General features: G+C 42.3%; 1 protein-coding gene across 1 annotated transcript in view; it reads left to right on the forward strand.

Moving 5' to 3' along the window:
• LOC149802830 (uncharacterized) overlaps window positions 1-19,357 on the forward strand; it is a 62,028-nt gene that overhangs the window by 27,211 nt on the left and 15,460 nt on the right. The window contains exon 7 of the mRNA XM_089953837.1: window positions 1,033-1,276. Within this exon, the coding sequence (XP_089809963.1) occupies window positions 1,033-1,276 (244 nt within the window). The remainder of the gene's footprint in view (window positions 1-1,032; window positions 1,277-19,357) is intronic.

Consider the following 19,357-nt stretch of genomic DNA (forward strand, 5'->3'; position numbering starts at 1 on the left):
CTTATACTCGAAAACTTCCATCACGAACACAGGCGACTTACCGGATCGGAACCTATAGTTTGTTACTGATTAAATTTGGACCGTGGGACAGTGAAACAGAGAATGTAAGTCATGCAGATCATTAATACCACCTTCAACCATAACTGCTTCTCCAACAGAACCCACATAGCTTTCCGTGTTCTTTATTTCAATCTTCCTGGTCACTTACACTTTCGAATACTATATGTTGCACGAAGCGTTCAATTGCAAATTTTATAACGAATTTGATATCACGACACCGAAGAAAGAAGCTAATATTTCCTCGTTGCCAAATCATTTTTCACTTGTTCAAGCACAAAGAAAAAGAGCATATACATATGTCTCTCACATATTTGCTAAATATCAGAGATCATTTATAGTCAATGCTGTTAATAATAAAAAAAACCGAGACACGATAACACAAAATGGTTTAGAGATTATATTTTCTTATTTAATATTGCAGAAGTCTAGGCGTCAATGTCCAAAAAGTATCTGTAAATCATCTTCTAAATGTACTGAAACACATATTTGGATTGCTTTCCTATTGTTATAGCACATGTCATATTAACAGAGTATTTGTTATTAACGATTGTACTCGACGGTGAACAAGAATGCCCAATTTAGTTATTTATCTAATGGAATCAAAGTTTTCTTGGATGAAGAATTTTGCCAGATATCATTCTCGTTTCATTTTAGTTAAATCCTTATTTTATCTTGACCATTTTTCAATGCAGTCAAAAGTGTCCACAAATATTGCAAAGCGATTGAAGGTTTGTAAATTGGATTTTCTTTAAATGAATAATAAAGTGTTATGATTCAATCTTTACAACTTAAAATAACAACACTTCGATTTTTTATTACCCTTTTTTGAAATTATAATTGCAAGCAGAAACAATTAATTTGCAAATTTGTGAATTAGTGCAAAAGGCACCATCTTTAACGTCTAAATTTCTCCCTCGACAATCCTGTTGATTTTGTACACACCGCTTAAAAACATTTCCTTTTATCCTTTAGGTTTTAGAGCCATTTAAAGATTGTATCTCAAATCATGGATGCAAATTGAAAATTGAAAACAAAACGACTTTTTATGATTATGAGAGGGAACTGTTTGAGCATTCAATCACCAGAGTGTACAAACTTGGAGCATTTCTTCAACCAGCAGCACTGAATACCGATTTTACCGCTTTTATCCTCCCTGAACTTGTGCTACTCAGGAAGAAGAATGTGTCCGTGGCTTGCGGTGGAATACTCATCGGAGGTAGGTTTCTCCATTATTAAAAATAATCTGTTCCAATCTTTTCTTAGAGAAGATATATGTTACAGGTGCAACCTAGGAACCGCAGTGGTAATCTCATTTGTCGTGTATTTCTGCTATCCTGGGTTCAATCCATTATGCAAAAATATGTAAGAGTAAATCGTATTCTATTTTTCCCGCTCTCCAGCTGTCTTTTTTTGTAAACGACTATTATGTTATCTTGGTAATAGCGGGTATGTAAAATTCCTGCAGACCTTCTTGTAACAGTTTAAGCTCAATCAGACGCCTTCTGCCATGTATTATCACGGCAAATCGTACGGCTTTTTATCACTATGTGATCTCCAAACCGTGTCCTAAAGGTAGCACACACAATTCCGTTGAAAGATAGTACGTGTCATTCTCCTCCTATGAATGTGATTGTTACTACATTTTGTGCATAACTGACATTTGCCGCCACTGTCACCCCACCCAAAACACACTAGAAGTGAATGGGGTGAGATTAGCGACAATGGGAATTAGCATTAAAAACACCCCTGGGTAAGATTAGCGACAATGGAAATTTAACATTAACCAACCTGGGTAAGATTAGCGACAATGGAAATTTAACATGGGCAAAAAAACCCTGGGTCACTCTGGGGACAAGGGAATTTAACATATGGACATTGACCATGGTGAGTCTGTATAGCGTCAAGGGGAATTGAACATGGTGGGACTGTCTAGGGACAATGATGGTAGAGGGTCAAACACAACAGAGACAGAGACATACATACACTAGTACAAGCGTGAGATTTATATATAAAGCATTACCAAGACCTGAAATCTTGCTGGGGTGTTCAAAAATTTGCATATTTGTAATGATGCTATAAATAGCTATAATCAAGGAAATGTTCAACGACAAATTGGATGTGACTAAAAGTAACGCTAAAATGACGAAATTGTCCCAGAATTTAAAGGAAAATAAACATATCCCCGAAAATTAAGTTAAAATGGTTTAGACTAAAATGGATAAAATTAGTAATTACTTACAATATCAACTTGTGTGACGATCGTGGATAAACACCCATGTATCTATTTATAGCTATAATCAGCTAAAATTCATATGAAATCCCACTATCTATTTATACTACAACTTGTGGGTTATTCCTTTGGAAAATCCCACTATCTTTTCATAGCCTCAGCTTGAGTGACGTTCCTGTTTATGAACTCTAGTACATATGTATAGCTACAACCTATGGAAATCCCCAAGTCCATATTTATAGTCTCGAAATTTCCAGCGTCAGTGACGTCACTGTACTGAAGACTAGGCGATAAATGTCAACAGTGTTGCAAGTGGCTGACCTGAATACACGCTACTGCAGGTAGGTAGGTAGAGTGTATCTGATAGGGATAAAGTGAGTTTTTATAGGGACAAACAGAGACCAATACACACACACCCACACACACACACAACGTACGCGCGCAGACATACGCACACACACACACACAGAGGGAAGAGGAAAAAACAAACCCCAAATATACTATCAACACAGAAGGGAGATAATACAAACCCCAAATAAACTATCCACACAAACGTACGCGAACGCATACAAACCCCAAATATACTATCAACACAGAAGGGAGATAATACAAACCCCAAATAAACTATCCACACAAACGTACGCGAACGCATACAAACCCCAAATATACTATCAACACAGAAGGGAGATAATACAAACCCCAAATAAACTATCCACACAAACGTACGCGAACGCATACAAACCCCAAATATACTATCCACACAACGTCGCGAACGCATACAAACCCCAAATATGCTATCCACACTCGGGAGGAAGAATACAAAAACAACCAAATATACGATCTACACAACGTACGCGAACACACACACACACACACACACACACACACACACACGCACACACAGAGAGAAGAGGAAAAAACAAACCCCAAATATACAATCAACACAGAAGGGAGATAATACAAACCCCAAATAAACAATCCACACAAACGTACGCGAACGCATACAAACCCCAAATAAACTATCCACACAAACGTCCTCGAACGCATACAAACCCCAAATATACTATCAACACAGAAGGGAGATAATACAACCCCCAAATAAACAATCCACACAAACGTACGCGAACGCATACAAACCCCAAATATACTATCCACACAACGTCGCTAATGCATACAAACCCCAAATATGCTATCCACACTCGGGAGGAAGAATTAAAAAACAACCAAATATACGATCTACACAACGTACGCGAACAAACACACACACACACATACACACACACACACACACACGCACACACAGAGGGAAGAGGAAAAAAACAAACCCCAAATATACAATCAACACAGAAGGGAGATAATACAAACCCCAAATAAACAATCCACACAAACGTACGCGAACGCATACAAACCCCAAATAAACTATCCACACAAACGTCCTCGAACGCATACAAACCCCAAATATACTATCAACACAGAAGGGAGATAATACAACCCCCAAATAAACAATCCACACAAACGTACGCGAACGCATACAAACCCCAAATATACTATCCACACAACGTCGCTAATGCATACAAACCCCAAATATGCTATCCACACTCGGGAGGAAGAATTAAAAAACAACCAAATATACGATCTACACAACGTACGCGAACAAACACACACACACACATACACACACACACACACACACGCACACACAGAGGGAAGAGGAAAAAAACAAACCCCAAATATACTATCAACACAGAAGGGAGATAATACAAACCCCAAATAAACTATCCACACAAACGGACGCGAACGCATACAAACCCCAAATATACTATCAACACAGAAGGGAGATAATACAAACCCCAAATAAACTATCCACACAAACGTACGCGAACGCATACAAACCCCAAATAAACTATCCACACAAACGTCCGCGAACGCATACAAACCCCAAATATACTATCACACAGAGTGAAGAAGAAAAAGTTTTTTGAAAGCACCTAAGCCCTCACCTGTAATGACCAACTCTGCCAAACACCTACACCCCACCCCCCACTCCCAACACTACAAAACCCATTTAACCCGTTATTTTATGGCATCAGTGTGTGATTTAGGAAACATCAAGACACAAAATGATGGATGAATAGACTGACTATTGTTTACCGACTTGCATGCCTAAAAAGCGTGCGTGAAGGAAAACATCCTTCCATTTCAATTCTAACTAAAACATGATCCAGAGGGATAGAGAGAGGTGAAAGAGCACAATTTCATAAAGTGTGAGTAAAAACAAAACACGTCATCCTTATTATACAATGTCAAGACCAAGAGACACTTACGTTTTCTTTCTGGTCTATTCTCTTTTAGAAGGTAGTATGAAAATTCACATCAGGGCCAACGCATCGGCTCACATTGTCAATTTTTCCATTTCCATGTCTTTACTGGTACAAGTTCTTCATCATCTTCAATTTCTTCTTCTTCTGAATCCCTCTTCTCTGTTTCGTCTTGTTTTTGTTTCTTCTCTTTTCTCGTAGGGCACTCTGAATTCCAGTGTCCTTTCTCCTGACAACGATATTAGGTATCTTGACTTTTGTCTCTCTTTCTTAGACGAAGCAGGTATTCTGGAGACAAATACCCATTTACCTTTGCAGATATAGCAAACTTCATTAGCACTTACACACTTTCGTATGTCTCTCATCAAATCAACGACCAAAAGAGTAAGTTTTGTTGCCACTTTCGCATGTGAATTATGCTTTCGTATGACTTTTAGCAAATATTTAACCAGCAGGTCGATCTGTGCTGACTCTTCCATCTTCTTGATCGTTTGAGAGCGGAATGAATACTCTGACGCTAAGACACTCTCCTTATATACAGGGACCTGCTGCGTATGAAACCTAGTCAAATGTAATTTTGCAATAAGATGAAACGATTTCATTGAGGAAGTGAAAAGCAATGATGTACCGTATCGCCTCACACAAAACCTGAAGTGTTAGTTCAAATCCGTGTCAGCGATTTCGAAGACGACATAACTGAGCTTTCATCAATGCTCTCCAATTATGCCACAAAACCACGAGTCCTGCTTCAGGCCAAAAGAAATTTCGTTCGGTCCATAAAAAATAGTATCACATCTGAGAAACGCAAAAACGAACTTCCAGAAAACTGAGAACGACGGCTTACACCTACAACGTAAATGTAAGAGTTCAAGTAGTGCGTAAAACTGGACGGTTAAATTAAATGTTGATGTATTTTGCAATAAGACGGACACAATTTCCATGGGATCGCCCATGGTGCGATTGTTCGTGCATTAGTTTAATTTTTAAAAATATTTTTTTTTATATAAATCGCCTATAGGATAGATCCAGTAAAGCATGGCCATTCTCGTCACTGTCTGAATAGCTACTCAAGTCAATTCGAAGCGAACGCGGTAAGAAAATAAGTATAGCCAATGAAATGGCTTACAACGGGTGATGCATTGTTTTGTTCTAGGACTGTGTGGCATAATAATCCCTATGTTCTTGCGTTGTTACCATTACAGTGCAGACAGACTGAAATGTGAACTTACACGCCATCTTTGTGTGTGTTGTACCATTTCTTCTTACCACATCAAAATACTGAGTGTCACAGTATTGGTTCGCGTTTTCAAGCTGACCATTTTTTTTATATCTCACTTAAACATTTCGACATAAACACTCACACTCACATCGGTAGAATCAGAACAGACGTGTTACAGTATTGAGGGGCATGTTATCTTTTTTTTCAAACTAATAAATTTGGGGCTTGTATGAAGTAAAGAACCGAAAGTACAGTGAAACTCAAGGATGTTAGACAAACGGTATGGCAAACTCAAATGTAATTATCGGAGGTACTACGTTCTTTTCTGGGGCACCGAGTGGCCGAGTGGTCTAAAGCGCTCTCCGTTACGGATCACTGTCATCTCACCTTTGTCTGCGTGGGTTCGAGTCTCGGATTCGGCTAATGTGGGTATGTTAGAAAGCTTGCCAGTAGCTTCTCGTGGGTCGGTGGTTCTTTGCGGGGTTTTCCCGGGTTCTTCCTCCACCATTAATACTGGCCGCCATGTATAGCCTATCGCGTGCTGAAAAATGGCGTTAAACCCTACAACAACAACAACGTTCTTTTCTCACTCCGATACTACAAGCAATCTCAGCTGAAAGAACAACCACAACAACAATAACAGCGACAGACACCATAGCAGCGGATTTGAAACTATCTACCTCAACTAAAGAATTAGTATCAGAACCAGAAGAGGAAACTGAGGCGGTTGAGGAGGAGGAGGGGGACGCTGACCCTCGTTGAGAAGTACACCGAAATGGGGCTAGATCAAGCATTGTATGACGTCAAGAAAGCAGGGCAGTTTATTAGAGCCATACAATACGTTGCCTACAAATCTCTAGACACCTTTAAACCAAGACCTTCTCAATGGGGATTAGGGTCAGAGTTCTTCCCCAATTCTACAGACAAACCTACACTGGATACCCCCTCAGTCAACTGGTAGAAGCCGCTGCTTACATTGCCGCCCATCATGGCTACGCATTTCCTGATATCAAGAATCATGAGACTAGGAGTGCGGGAAAGAACGTGAAAGCAAAAGGGAGACGTGTTACCTTCTAACAGAAAAGACAGCCTTTTTTAGGGCTCCAAAAGATTGCTTTTTATTAAATAGGGAACCATATTTGGCTTGGTATCCCTCCTTGACTAAACTATTCTCGAAACAAACTTGACCCATTGGAACACCGCAACAAACTTAACTTTTTAAACCTAACAGTGACCAAACTGGTATATGTCAGTAGTGAAGGGGGGCACTTTACGGTCAATGGGAATTAGCATTAAAAACACCCCTGGGCAAGATTACCGTCAAGGGAAATTTAAGATGGAGAAAAATCGTGGGTAAGATTACCGTCAAGGGAAATTAACATGGAGAAAGAAAAAATCGTGGGGCAGTTTAGCGTCAAAGGAAATTAAACAGGGTGGGCCTTTATAGCGTCAAGGGCTTTCACTAAAGTGGGCCTTTATACCGTCAAGGGAAATTGAACATGGGATTTTTTTTAAAAAAAATAAAAAAAGGGGTAGGCAATGGAAAGGCTATCTCTTTTCTAGAAATATGGCTGGCCCTGAAAAGGGCCTTTGGGTTTATTCTGCTTCTTCTTCTATTTCCTCCATTTCCTCATCCATCCCCTAATCTTTCCCCAAATTCCTTTGTTCTTCCTTTTTTCTTTTTCAGGTAACCAGTCTGGGTGACCCATAGCCCTGAACTTCTCTTGTATCTTGATCCAATTGTTGTTGAGTTTGTCAAAGGCCTCTTTTTCCTTTAAGTTTTCCTTATCCTTTCGTTCTTTATTCCACTTGTCTTTGATCTTTTTCACTTCTTCCTCCATTACTTTTCTCATAAGTTGTTCCGATTTCTTAAGCTGGTCTAGGCCTTTTTTGACAAAGAACCACTCTGTCCATTCCATTACCTCTTCCAAAAAACACCTGACTTCTAGCACATTATCCATGGCTTCTTTCAAGTGACCAATCTTTACATATTCTGGATCTATAAAGCCTCTTAGTCTTTTTACTTCTTCTTCTATCATCTCTGCCACCAGATCCATGGCTGATTTTAGGTTTGTCACTTGCCTTCTTACAAAATCCCTGGTTACTTCATACTTCCATTCACGTTCAATCCTTTCCACTGCATAAGCTCCATCCACCATCCAATACCAAATGTCTTTCAACTGGTTGAACAATTCTGTTACAGCTACCATTTTCTTTCCGTTATTCCGTAGAATGGTGCGAACGACGAACGTTGTGGGTTCTTATACTGAAAGCGCGGACGTGAAGGAAAACATCCCCCTAAAACATAAAATTGATCTTACCTAGATCATGACCCAACAACGCGCGGACGTGAAGGAAAACATCCCCCTACTTTCTCATTTCATATAATAAAACCCTAACTATACTCTTCACATACGCTAAGAAACCCATAATCTACTATTCACACAAACATACCTGAGCTCTTACAAACACAAACACACAAACACACAAACACATACCCTCACATTTTTTAAAAAGAGTTAGTGTTTATATTCACACTACTCTACCTACACACATTGGCAAATTGATCGTTATTTTCTTTTCTAGAGTATTGGGTAGCCCTGAAAAGGGCTGTTTTTTGATCTCCAGATGCACCTATCTAATGGTTGCACCTTCCTGGCCTGGCGCCACACACGCATCTTCTTCCCCAGTCTCCTTTCACCTTTCTTCTGGGGAGCGAAGAGGGAGGATGATTCGCTTCAGCACCCCAATCCTCTGTCTCGGGAATATTGAACGACATCATTTCTTCTCTTTTCTTTTCCTCCTCTTCCCTCTGTCTTCTCTCCTCCTCTTCCTTCTTTATTCTTTCTTCTTCTATTATAGCCTCCGCAGCCAGTTCATTTACCAGACGCCTGACATATTCCAGATGTATCTGGAGTTCAAGAAGTTTGCTTATTCTGCTACTATTCATTCTTGTGTTGATCAATCAACAAGGGTAGCTAGACTGCCGAGCGAGTTTCAATTTATAGTGAAAGCGCGGACGTGATGGAAAACATCCCCCTAAAAACATAAAATTGATCTTAACTAGATCATGACCAAAAAACAACGCGCGGACCTAAAAGAAACACTCACTTACTTTTTATGCTACCCATCACTATTTTAAATTTTTTTATAAATCATTTCAATTGACTATCCACATACGCAAAGCAATCCAATCTAACCCCCAAATCTACACCTCAAACACCAAAAAAGACATCATTTTAATCTACTATCCATACCAACTTACTTGAGCTCTTACAAACACAAACACACAAACTCACAAACACATACCCTCACATTTTTTTAAAAAGAGTTAGTGTTTATATTCACACTACTCTACCTACACACACATTGGCAAATCGATCGTTATTTCTTTTCTAGAGTATTGGGTAGCCCTGAAAAGGGCTGTTTTTTTTTGTTTGCTATGGCATTCTTTTTAGTTTCTAAGAATGCGATGTCCGCTGAGGATAGACTTTCTGGCGATAGGTCTGCTTCTTCGGAAAGAGAAGAAGAACTCTTTGGTGTCGATACGGCAATCGACAAAGCCTCTGTCAGGTTCAGGTTGCTGCTGCTGTTGTTGCTGTTCTTGCTGCTGTTGCTGCTGTTGCTGCTGTCTCTGAAGTCTGTACTTCTCTGTCCATTCTTCTTTTTCCCTGTTCACTTCTTCTCTGAAGAGCTCTTCTATTAGGTCTTCAGTGATTTTTAGCATTCTCACATTCTCTATTTCTTCTGGCTTCGGTATCAGACTGTGTCTGACACTATGCAAATTCACGTAGGCTTCGTTGAGCTTAGCTAGTTTGGAGCACATCTTCGTAGGAGGATGAGTCGACAATGGATGGTTAGACTGGAAATAACCCGGTTCTTAAAGTCAAAGCGCGGACGTGAAGGAAAACATCCCCCACACGGTTTTCGAGTCGCAACGTTCAGTGAGTGTCATACGAGGGATAGTAAGAAATGAAAGAGCATCAATCCAACATTCTTATAGCTAAACAAAAGACAAAGGCATTTTTTTCAAAACACAACATTTTTTATTCAAAAATCACTTAACACTAAACAGCAACTCTAACATTTTTTAACAATAATCCAACACTATAACATCAAACAATTTTTTTCAAATCACAAACATTTTTTCTTCAAATACAATCTACCTTGAACAGGGCTGACAACGTTGTGAATGAAATTGTGATTTCCACTTTTGGAAATCATTAGGCCATTGATTGACACTAATTTCCTAGCTTGAGACAAAAGATAAGCATAATGGTCACAAAACCATCGATCTACTTTCACATCATTTCTTGAAGAAGAACGAGGATCAAAATGAGTCACTAAATGTTCTAAGGAATAGCCCAGGCTGCGATGATGCAGAAAATACACACAGTACTTTCCACACACCAAAGAATCTGTGCCTTGTAATTTCACGTTATTGAATCGGGTGGTTTGAGCATTTCTTCTCATAAAGTCGATGATATCGTCTTCCAAAGGGGGCAATCCGTACGAATCGAAATATTCCACACATCCTTCTTGAGGAAAGTAGACGGCTACCCAGTGGGTTCCTGGGAGATGACTGTCGTCCGTGTTGATCACGTAAGCTTGATGGTCTTTAGGTTTGCGATGAGGGAGTTCATCTTTAGCACAGACGACAGGATTCCAAGCTGTATACGAACTGTGGTTCAAAAGGTAATAAAGTTCCCAGGTATCCATTGATTTGTGTGTGTTTTTCTTCTTCTTCACAGGTAATAATACGTTGTCAATTCGATCCTGACTTTTTGCTTGAAAATGTCTGACGAATAAACGGTTATTCGTTCTGTTTCCTCACTCTGATTCAGGAGAGCTTCGATACGATGGATCTCTTGAGTGGTTAATGGTGGACAAGAATGTTCACGCAAGTCTTTATACCACTGATGCAACACGTCTTTGTTTGAGATGAGACTCCAAGCTTCGTCCAGATACTCGTCAAATTTTTCTTCTTGGCTCAACATCAGGCATTTATCGTGTTGAATTTGACTGGGATGATCGTTTTGACATCCATAGCAATTTTTCTTGATCAATTCCGTCATTTTGTCGACCAAGTGTTTGGCAAAACAGGAGACTAAATGGGCTTCTTGTTCTGGCCATCTCGACTTCATCATGATCACTTCTTCTTTTTCCACGGTCTCCTCACATTCCATCTCCAAAGTTTCTCCACTAGGTAAAGAGGGACAACAGTCTTCCATGGTTTCTAGTAATCTAGGATGACTTCTCTCAAACTGTTGATTTCTATGGTATTATCGAATTCTGCATACAGGATGACGTTCACTGTCTCTTTCAGTGGTTCTGCAAACTGAAGTGCCACACGAATCTGGCCTGATTTTATAGGGTGGAAATGTCCTTCGTCGCTGCCTTGGTCAGGAGTGAAATCGAAAGCCCACAAAGCATAGCCTCCTGCGTAATCCTCGTACGTAATGCCGTGACTGTGTTGGTTCCTAACTGGCCGGTGGCTTCGTACAGGGACAAGTACGATCTCAAGTAATTGTTCTTGGTAAAGTCAGGTTCGAAAGGTCGGGTACACAAGGTTTTGCCATCGCGACTGACTTCGATTTTCTTTACGTTGAAGTGTTGAAAGTTGAAAGGATTTTGAGCGAAGGCTCCGTTGAAGGCTGAATTCGAGACCATACCAAGGATCAAACGTTTGGGTAGCTATCCTTGGAACAGATGATCTTCGATCATGGAATGATGTCCAACGGGAATGGTGAACGTTTTCACTTCCACGCGTCGTATGGGATACTTGGCGGTCGTTCTGCTCAACGTTTGACTGATGTCGTTACCTACTTTGGGTAACACTTCCACGCGTCGTACGTAGAGTTTGGCCTCTTCGATTTTGCTTTTAGGAGCCTTAGCATCCTCAGCCAACAAATGGAAAGCGGTACTGCTACGATTCAGTCTCAAGCGGACATTGACTCCGTTCAGCAAATATTTCTCTTGCAACCACATGTCCAAATGCAAACGATCCATCAGTTCTAAACTCTTCTTATCTAAGATTTTGAGTTCTCTTTGCTCAAAGCCGTTATTGGTTCCATCTACAAGGTCGAACTTGCCCGCTTCGTCAGGTTCCCACAGCACACAAGCATTGAGATGGGTATCATTGGCATCTATTCCGTACGTCAAGAGATTTTCCAGGTAGGCACGGTAAGGGTAAGTATCCATGCTGCTGCTGACCAGTTTGTTATTCAAGTACAAGTCCACTCCACTAAACAAGGAATGCATGAAATTGTTGACGGGAGCTATATTCTCAGTGTCATCTACTGCACCATTATCCTTATCTAGAACTTTGACTTTCAAGTACAAGTAACTGCTATTCAGATCGATGTAATCTTCGGGCTGTCCTTTGATTTCAAACTCGATGGGAGCTGAGGCTGTCAATGAGGAGACGGGATGAAATTCCACCCATTGAGATTCTTGCATCGTCATCATGGTGGGGGGCATGGCAAACAGATCCAGTTCCGTCTTGGAACAAGCGCAAGACTCTCGGTGCATCATTTTTCTCTGTGTCTCAATAATCGAAAACGTCTAAGTCTCGAACGGTTCTTCTTTTCTTAGCCTTTCTCGCTTGAAGTCTGGTGAAAGGGTGTTTTCTTCGTCGTCTCTTTCTGCCTTGTCCTTGCTGAATGCCTGACTCGGTAGCGTGCAGAGCATTTATAGGTGTGTCTCGTCGGCCCAAAATGTCTTTGCCCGTTTGCAGCAAGACATTTTTGCCTGCCCTCATGAAGGCTTCTTTAGGGTTTTGTTTGTCGATGATGACATTTTGGAGAAATTCTTTGCCTTGCGTCAGTGCCGCATCTTTCAAGGCGTGCAATCCGCGTGTCACCATCGGTTTCAAGACTGGGGCCACCGAACGAAAGGCCGATTTTAACATGTCTCCTAAGCCGTGTCCTCGCTGTCGTGCAACCCCTCGGTACACTGGATACATGACTTACTTACGAGTCGTGAGAGAACCGTTTTCGAAAATGGAGTTTCACCGTGACTTTTCCTTTGGTGAATGGAATATTTTGTCCTAAATCTCCTTTTATAGTAATGTTGACCGTGTCCAAATACGACTTGCTGACAGGTAAATAGTGAGGATGGACAAATTCGCGGTGGACGTGGTAAGTGTTTCCACCTTCCTCGTCAGCGTTTGCGGCAGAATCCACTTTGAAAGGAATGACACGCAGTAACGGCACAGAGGTGTGTCCCACCACGTTATACTCCACCACATCGGAGTACACGAACATCAAATTCAGTCCTTGGTTCAGTTCTACCGGGGTACGAAAATACTTGGCAAAAGTCTCGTTGTCAGAAATGACTGGTAATTCGGGTTTTTGTTCTACTTTCTTCCTCAGCTCCATGTCACCGCCCAACATGTCAAACAATTCAGGACAAAATAAGAAAGACATGATTTTGGGCCCCTCAGGAAATTTTATCAGGAAGCGACGAGCTGTTTTGTGGTACTCCAGGGTGACACTTTTTTTGACACTTTCCAAAGCTTTCAGAAACACACCATTAAACCTGGTGGCTATGGTGCTGACCAAATGTTGACCACTAAAATAATAGCCTGGGGGAATGAACAAGTGATAGGTGGTCCACTTTGGATTTTGTGTGCTACGGGTTTTCTTGTCATATTTGCTATGGGTATCCATCCACTGTTGCACTTGCTCGTCATGAACTTCCACATCAAATTTATTTTGATTGGGAAGGACATTGAGGACTTGGGTCGGGTGAATCATTTCTACCAAAGCCACTTCCCAATGGGCTTCGTGATCTAAGGGGATGGCCTGAGCTAATTTGGCCGTGTAACAGCACAACGTGTTGTGGGGAAACACCTCCATGGAACTGTCACTGGGTAAGGTTAAGTAAAATTGGTTTTCGTGACTCATAATTCCAGAGTTCTGTGGCTGTCCGAGGGCATATTACTGGACGTCAGAGGCGTGTCTCCGCCTAAAATGGGGTTCTGGTTGTGGCTGAACTGGTGACTGACACTGGCACTAGACACAAGGTTCCCGGGGTTCCCGTTCGAGGAGAATTTCACGGAGGGATTGGGAAGCAGGTAACCGATGCAACTGCTCAATAAAATGGTCCACAATTGTTTGTGTCCTTGTTGCAAACTCAAATTGGCGATGGCTGCCCCGATGACACAATACACCACAAAGATTTGGCAGAAAAAGACGATTTGCGTTTTAGGCACACGTTCTCCACACCACACCCACAAGGGTTGTTTTTGTAAATCTTGCACAGAAGAACTAGGGGAAGAAGGAGTGGTCGGCGTAGCTGCGTCTGATGTGTGAAAGGGCATGATGGTCACTTCTTCTTTTTATAGTCAATGACTTGCGAAGCGTCGATCCAAGAATCAAAACTGGGTGGATATCCTTTCCAACGTACTTTGACTTCTTTGACACGTCGTTTGCCCACTTTACGGGTTCTGCGTTCGAGAATGCTTTCGATGTCGTACACGTCGTCTTCTTTTTTGGTGACACGTTGTAACTCGGGCAAATAAAACGTTCCTTTGAGTACTTCTCCGTTCATGTCTTCCAATTTATAGACGGCAGGATGACGACCATGCATTCGTCCAGTGACGCGAAACAGTTCGGTCGTCCAGTTAGGTAAGTAACCTTTGTCAAAAGTGAGTTTGGTTTTGCCAATGCGCACCCAGTCTCCTACGGTCAACTCTCCACTTTTCTTGGGGACAGCCCTCGTCGGGGACGTACCGAACAGACGCTCAAACACCAGCACTTCGTTGTCGGGAGTCACGTCTTGCGGGGCACGTCCGATGCTTCGATGGTAAGATTGGTTGTACGCTTGCACCAGGTGCGGTAAGATGTCGATGTACTTCAGAGTGTGGTGATGCGTAAAATATTTCCTCATGCGTTCTTTCAAAGTACGTTGAAAACGTTCCACGATGCTGGCTTTGGTTTCGGGATTCTCGGTGGTAAAAAAATGAATGTCACGTTTCTTTAATTCTTTTTGGAAAGATTGGTTCAGAAATTCGGTGCCTTTGTCCGTTTGCCATCGAAGAGGGTGACGACCGCTTTGTTTCAACACCCGTTGCAGGGCTCGCACTAACTCGCTGCTCGATTTGGAAGTCAAGGGCACGACCCAGGCAAATTTGGAAAAGACGTCGATGACACAAAACAAATATTTGTAGCCACGATTGTAGCTGGCCAAATGAGAGACATCGGCTAAATCGGCTTGCCATTGATGATCGATGCCTTCCACTCGGGTGCGACTTCTGGCAAACTTGCGTCGAATGGGTTTGTGTAAAGTGTAAGTAGCTTGTTCTTGTAACCATCGTTGCACTTGAGGTAAACGGAGACTTTTCAGTCGAGTTTTGGCAGCACGATACAATTTTTGAACTCCTGCGTAACCTGCAGGATGGGAGGGATCGTAGTAAATGCTGGCTAAGACTTTTTCCATTTTTTTTTTGGTGTGTTAATAAGTCAGCCACTCTTCGGTGATGCTACTTTGGGTGGGACGAAAGGGTGGTTTGGAAACGGATTTACGTGTCCGATGGGCTACGGGAGTAGAAGTCGAAGGTAGTGGTGGAGGTGGAGGTGGTAATGGAATGGCTTTGGTCTTCTTTTCTTTTTTCACTTCTGGTTTCCCTTCTTTCTTTTTCACTTCTGTCGAAGGAGGCGTGGACATCATCTTTTTAACCCAAGCTTTCATTTCTTCTCGTTGGGGTGTGGGGGACGGGGTCAACAAGGATGCTGCAATCTTACTCGAAATGGGAGCTGCTGACGGAGTTTGAAACACTTCTCGCATCTCTTCTTCCTCAGGTCTTCATGGGGTAGCATCTCTGGTGACCCCTGGGGATGGTAGTAGTGGTGGTGGTAGTGATGATGGAGCTGGACTTTTCATCAAGGTCTTAAAATCTTTCAGAGTGGGTAGAGCTGTTTCGTCTAAAGCTTTCTGGTGAAAGAGTTGCAGTCGTTGCAAGAGTTGACCGTACTTTTGCGATTTTTCTGTTTCGGACAAATCTTGGCGATCCATCAAGGACTGCAATTCGTGTTGTAACTGGGACATTTCGCTCAAATTGGGATTGGGAGGTAAATGCGGGGTGCGTTGTTCTTGCCACCGATGGTATTCCATCCATCGTTTGTAAGGCACTAAAGCTAGTTTTCGTCCTTCCATGGGGTTGTCAGGGGTCGATTCTGAGATCTTGGAACTTCCGAGGGCCTTTTTATCTTGCTCCCACCAGTCCTCCCAACATGGTTCCCAAGACTCCTTTCAGTATGGGACCTAACAAGAGAGGCAAAATACCTCCACGTTGCACGAACATCTTCTTTTTTTGACGAATGGGAATTTTCTTTTGAACCATTTGGCGAAGAACGTGACGATGTTTGCCTAAGCATTGTTTCTGGTGTTTGGACAAAGGGATCGTGCCTTTCAAAACGTTCAAACAACATTCGCACACGGTATCGATGACCTCTTTGGAGGCCGTTTGAATGAGTTTTTTTCGTAGGGGTGGAGAACCTTTGGACAGGACAGATAACAGGTCCCCATGTTTGGCTAAACGTGGTGGCAGTCCTTTCCTTTTCTTTCCTTGGGGTTTTCTGGAGGGTGACATCTTTGAGTCTTCAGCACCGAAAAAAACACTGATACCCTACTTGGTCACAGGCCTTTATTATACTGGAACGCGTCGCCACTGATTGTCTTTACGGCGTATCAACTTCATGACAGGTATGACACGTCGTGCAGGGGTACGTAACGGACTAAATCGAGTCAGTTCTTGCTTGGACAAATCCAGTAAACTTTGTAACATGCCCGATCTTTCATGGACTTTGATTTTGGGAGAAGGTACTTTGTGAGCAGCAGCCACTGCCACTAAATTGGAGGGTCCTGCCACTGGGGAAGTTCTTTTGGGGGTCATCAACGGAGATGTTCTTGGTGTGATCAACGTCTCCAAGTACTCTTCAGTTCCTGGTGTCATCAACGGAGAAGTGGATAAACGTGAGCCTGACGGAGACACAGTCACCGACGTGGCAGGTCGTGGTTTGCGAGTGTAAGGTTGCGTCCTGGCCGAAGTGCCTCTCTTGCGACTAGTTTTCTTCTGTGGACTTTTCTTTTTCTGGGGACTTTTTCTCTGTTTCTTTTTCTTGGGGCTTCTTTTCTTTTTCCGGGGTGGTGTCTGGTAAGAGGAGGGTCCCGCCACTGGAGAAGTTCTTCTCTTTGGGGACCTGGTCTTTTTCTTTTTCTTCTTGGGGCTTCGTTGGACTTTTGTCTTAGGGATAACTTTGGGGGCATTAGGATCCCATCTTAAGAGTGAGCGAATGATGACCCCTCCTAGAGTACCGCTCCCTCCAGGTTTCAAAATGATTTGTTTTTTGGTTTGAGTGTCGATGCGGGGATCGGCCAGTTGGACCAAAGCGACTTTGTTTCGATCGAAAAAGCGTTTGGTTTGATGAGGAATCTGAATGATTCCTTGGAGTAATTGACGTGCCGTCACCGTGAACCATCGTAAGACTTCTTTGAGACTAGCTTCTAAGACACGAGCTCGTGTTTGTGGATCTTTTTCTCGACTGATGCCATACAAGGCACGAATCAATTTGACGGGAAGATGCGACTGAAGGGACGTCATGTTCGCACTGAGAGTGAGACAGACGAAAAAGGGTCTGAGGTTTTTATAGATTTTTTTATGGGGAGTGAAATGAAGTCGAGGACGGAGACGTGTACAGGACAGGCCCTCCGTCTTGGCACCAGTGGTGAAAGAAGTGGGTACGAAATCGCAAATCCTCGGGGGTGGTAGGTTTCAAATCGACGAGTAAATAGGCGTGTGGCGTTTGAGTGGCATCGTCGTACGCCTGAGTCAGCCACGGCGTTCCTAACTCTTTGGCTAAGACTTGCACTTTTAATTTATCTCGAGGGCTTTTAAACAAGACCACGTAATGCGCATTGAGATGGTGCGATGGGCTTTACTTTGTTGAAACAAATTTTGGGTGATGTAAATGACACTGGCATTACGGTGATGCCCTTTGCGCGTGAACCACAATTTAATTTCTTCTTCGTCTTCTCCTAACATGTCGTCGAAAATGACCAAATGGGTTTGACGGGAGTCAGAGAAGATGCCGTCGTCTTCTTTAGGAATGCCTTCCACAAACACGATGGAATCGCCTTGACTTTCTCGCAAGAGGCTGTACGCCGATTGCCACTCTTTGTAACACCACACGATCCGTTGAGGTGGCCGATCGATCAAATGATGTTTATGTTCGATCAAACGTTTGACGAATTCGGTTTTGCCTGAACCGCTAGGTCCAGCAATGAGCATGTTAAAGGGATGGCGAAGATACAAAGCCTCCCAACTGGCACGATCTAAGTGTTCGTCGATGACTTTGACAGTAGAGGAAGAGGGAGCAGAGACAGCAGAGGTAGTCATGGTGTGAGAAATGTCACTTGTGACACGAAAAACAAACAAGACAAGAGTTTATATACTTTTTCAGAACACGTTTATTGAATGTTTTTTTCAAACATGAATACGAAAGACAAAAATACATAAAAGCCAAAGGCTTAAGTACAAGGATAAAAGGCACATGATAACTATGAACGTGGAATAAACACAAGTGTCTGTACAACATGTTTTGGGTAATGTTCTAACCAGTTCTATAGTAGGGGGTAAGGTCACACAAGTGTCCTCCCGAAAGGGTCTTTCAGGTCTGTCCACGACAGTCCTGTCCTGGGTGACGGGTAATTCTGGCACCATCACTAACACGGGTTGAAAAGTAACTTTTTTCCTTGAACAACTCTCGTGCATACTGGGCCACTTCTTGGGTCCAAGCCTCAAAACCCCATTCTTTCCAGGCACGGACATCTGTCCAATGGGGATGTAAGTCACAAGCTACACACACATCGTCATACACGTCTTGGGTAGCTAAAAGTTGACGAATCTTTTTTTCCTGTTGAGGTAGAGAAGTATCCAGATGAAACCGCAAGGCTTTGAGCAAAAGGAGTTTTTCGTGACCATTTAAGGCCATTGAGGTGGTAAGTACTGATCGTAAAGAGTCCACAAAGAATCGGCTGGTAAACGAAATCCCAGAAAACAAGTCACTAAGACACACACCACTTGCCGTCCCAAATTGAATGGATACAGTTCTTGTAATAATCGATGTAATGATCCACAGTTTGAATATGGTCATTGAGTTCCTTCCACTGAATCTGTTGGATTACATACGACATAAGTCGTGGCATAGCAACCTGTTTTTATAGTCTCTTTGTTTCGAAAAGAATACACGTACTTTCTAGCCAGTGATCTTCGTTCTCCAGTGGGGAATGTAAATCTTGCATACTGTAACCGAAACGTCAGAGTTCGATTAGAAGTTTCCTCTTCCGCTAAGTAGATTCCACGTAACAAATGTTGGTAATCCTTTACCTCGTCTTCCTCAAGGGGTTGCTCTAGGTGAATCTCGAAGTAACCAAAATGATCAACACGTGAATCATCGGGGGTCTGGAAGTATTGAACAAGGTCTGACCATTGAAACAATTTCTGACGAATCAGTTCTCTTATACCAT

The sequence above is a fragment of the Sinohyriopsis cumingii genome, chromosome 3 (assembly GCF_028554795.1).
Source record: "Sinohyriopsis cumingii isolate HCF-2022 chromosome 3, ASM2855479v2, whole genome shotgun sequence".
NCBI classification, from domain to species: domain Eukaryota; kingdom Metazoa; phylum Mollusca; class Bivalvia; order Unionida; family Unionidae; genus Sinohyriopsis; species Sinohyriopsis cumingii.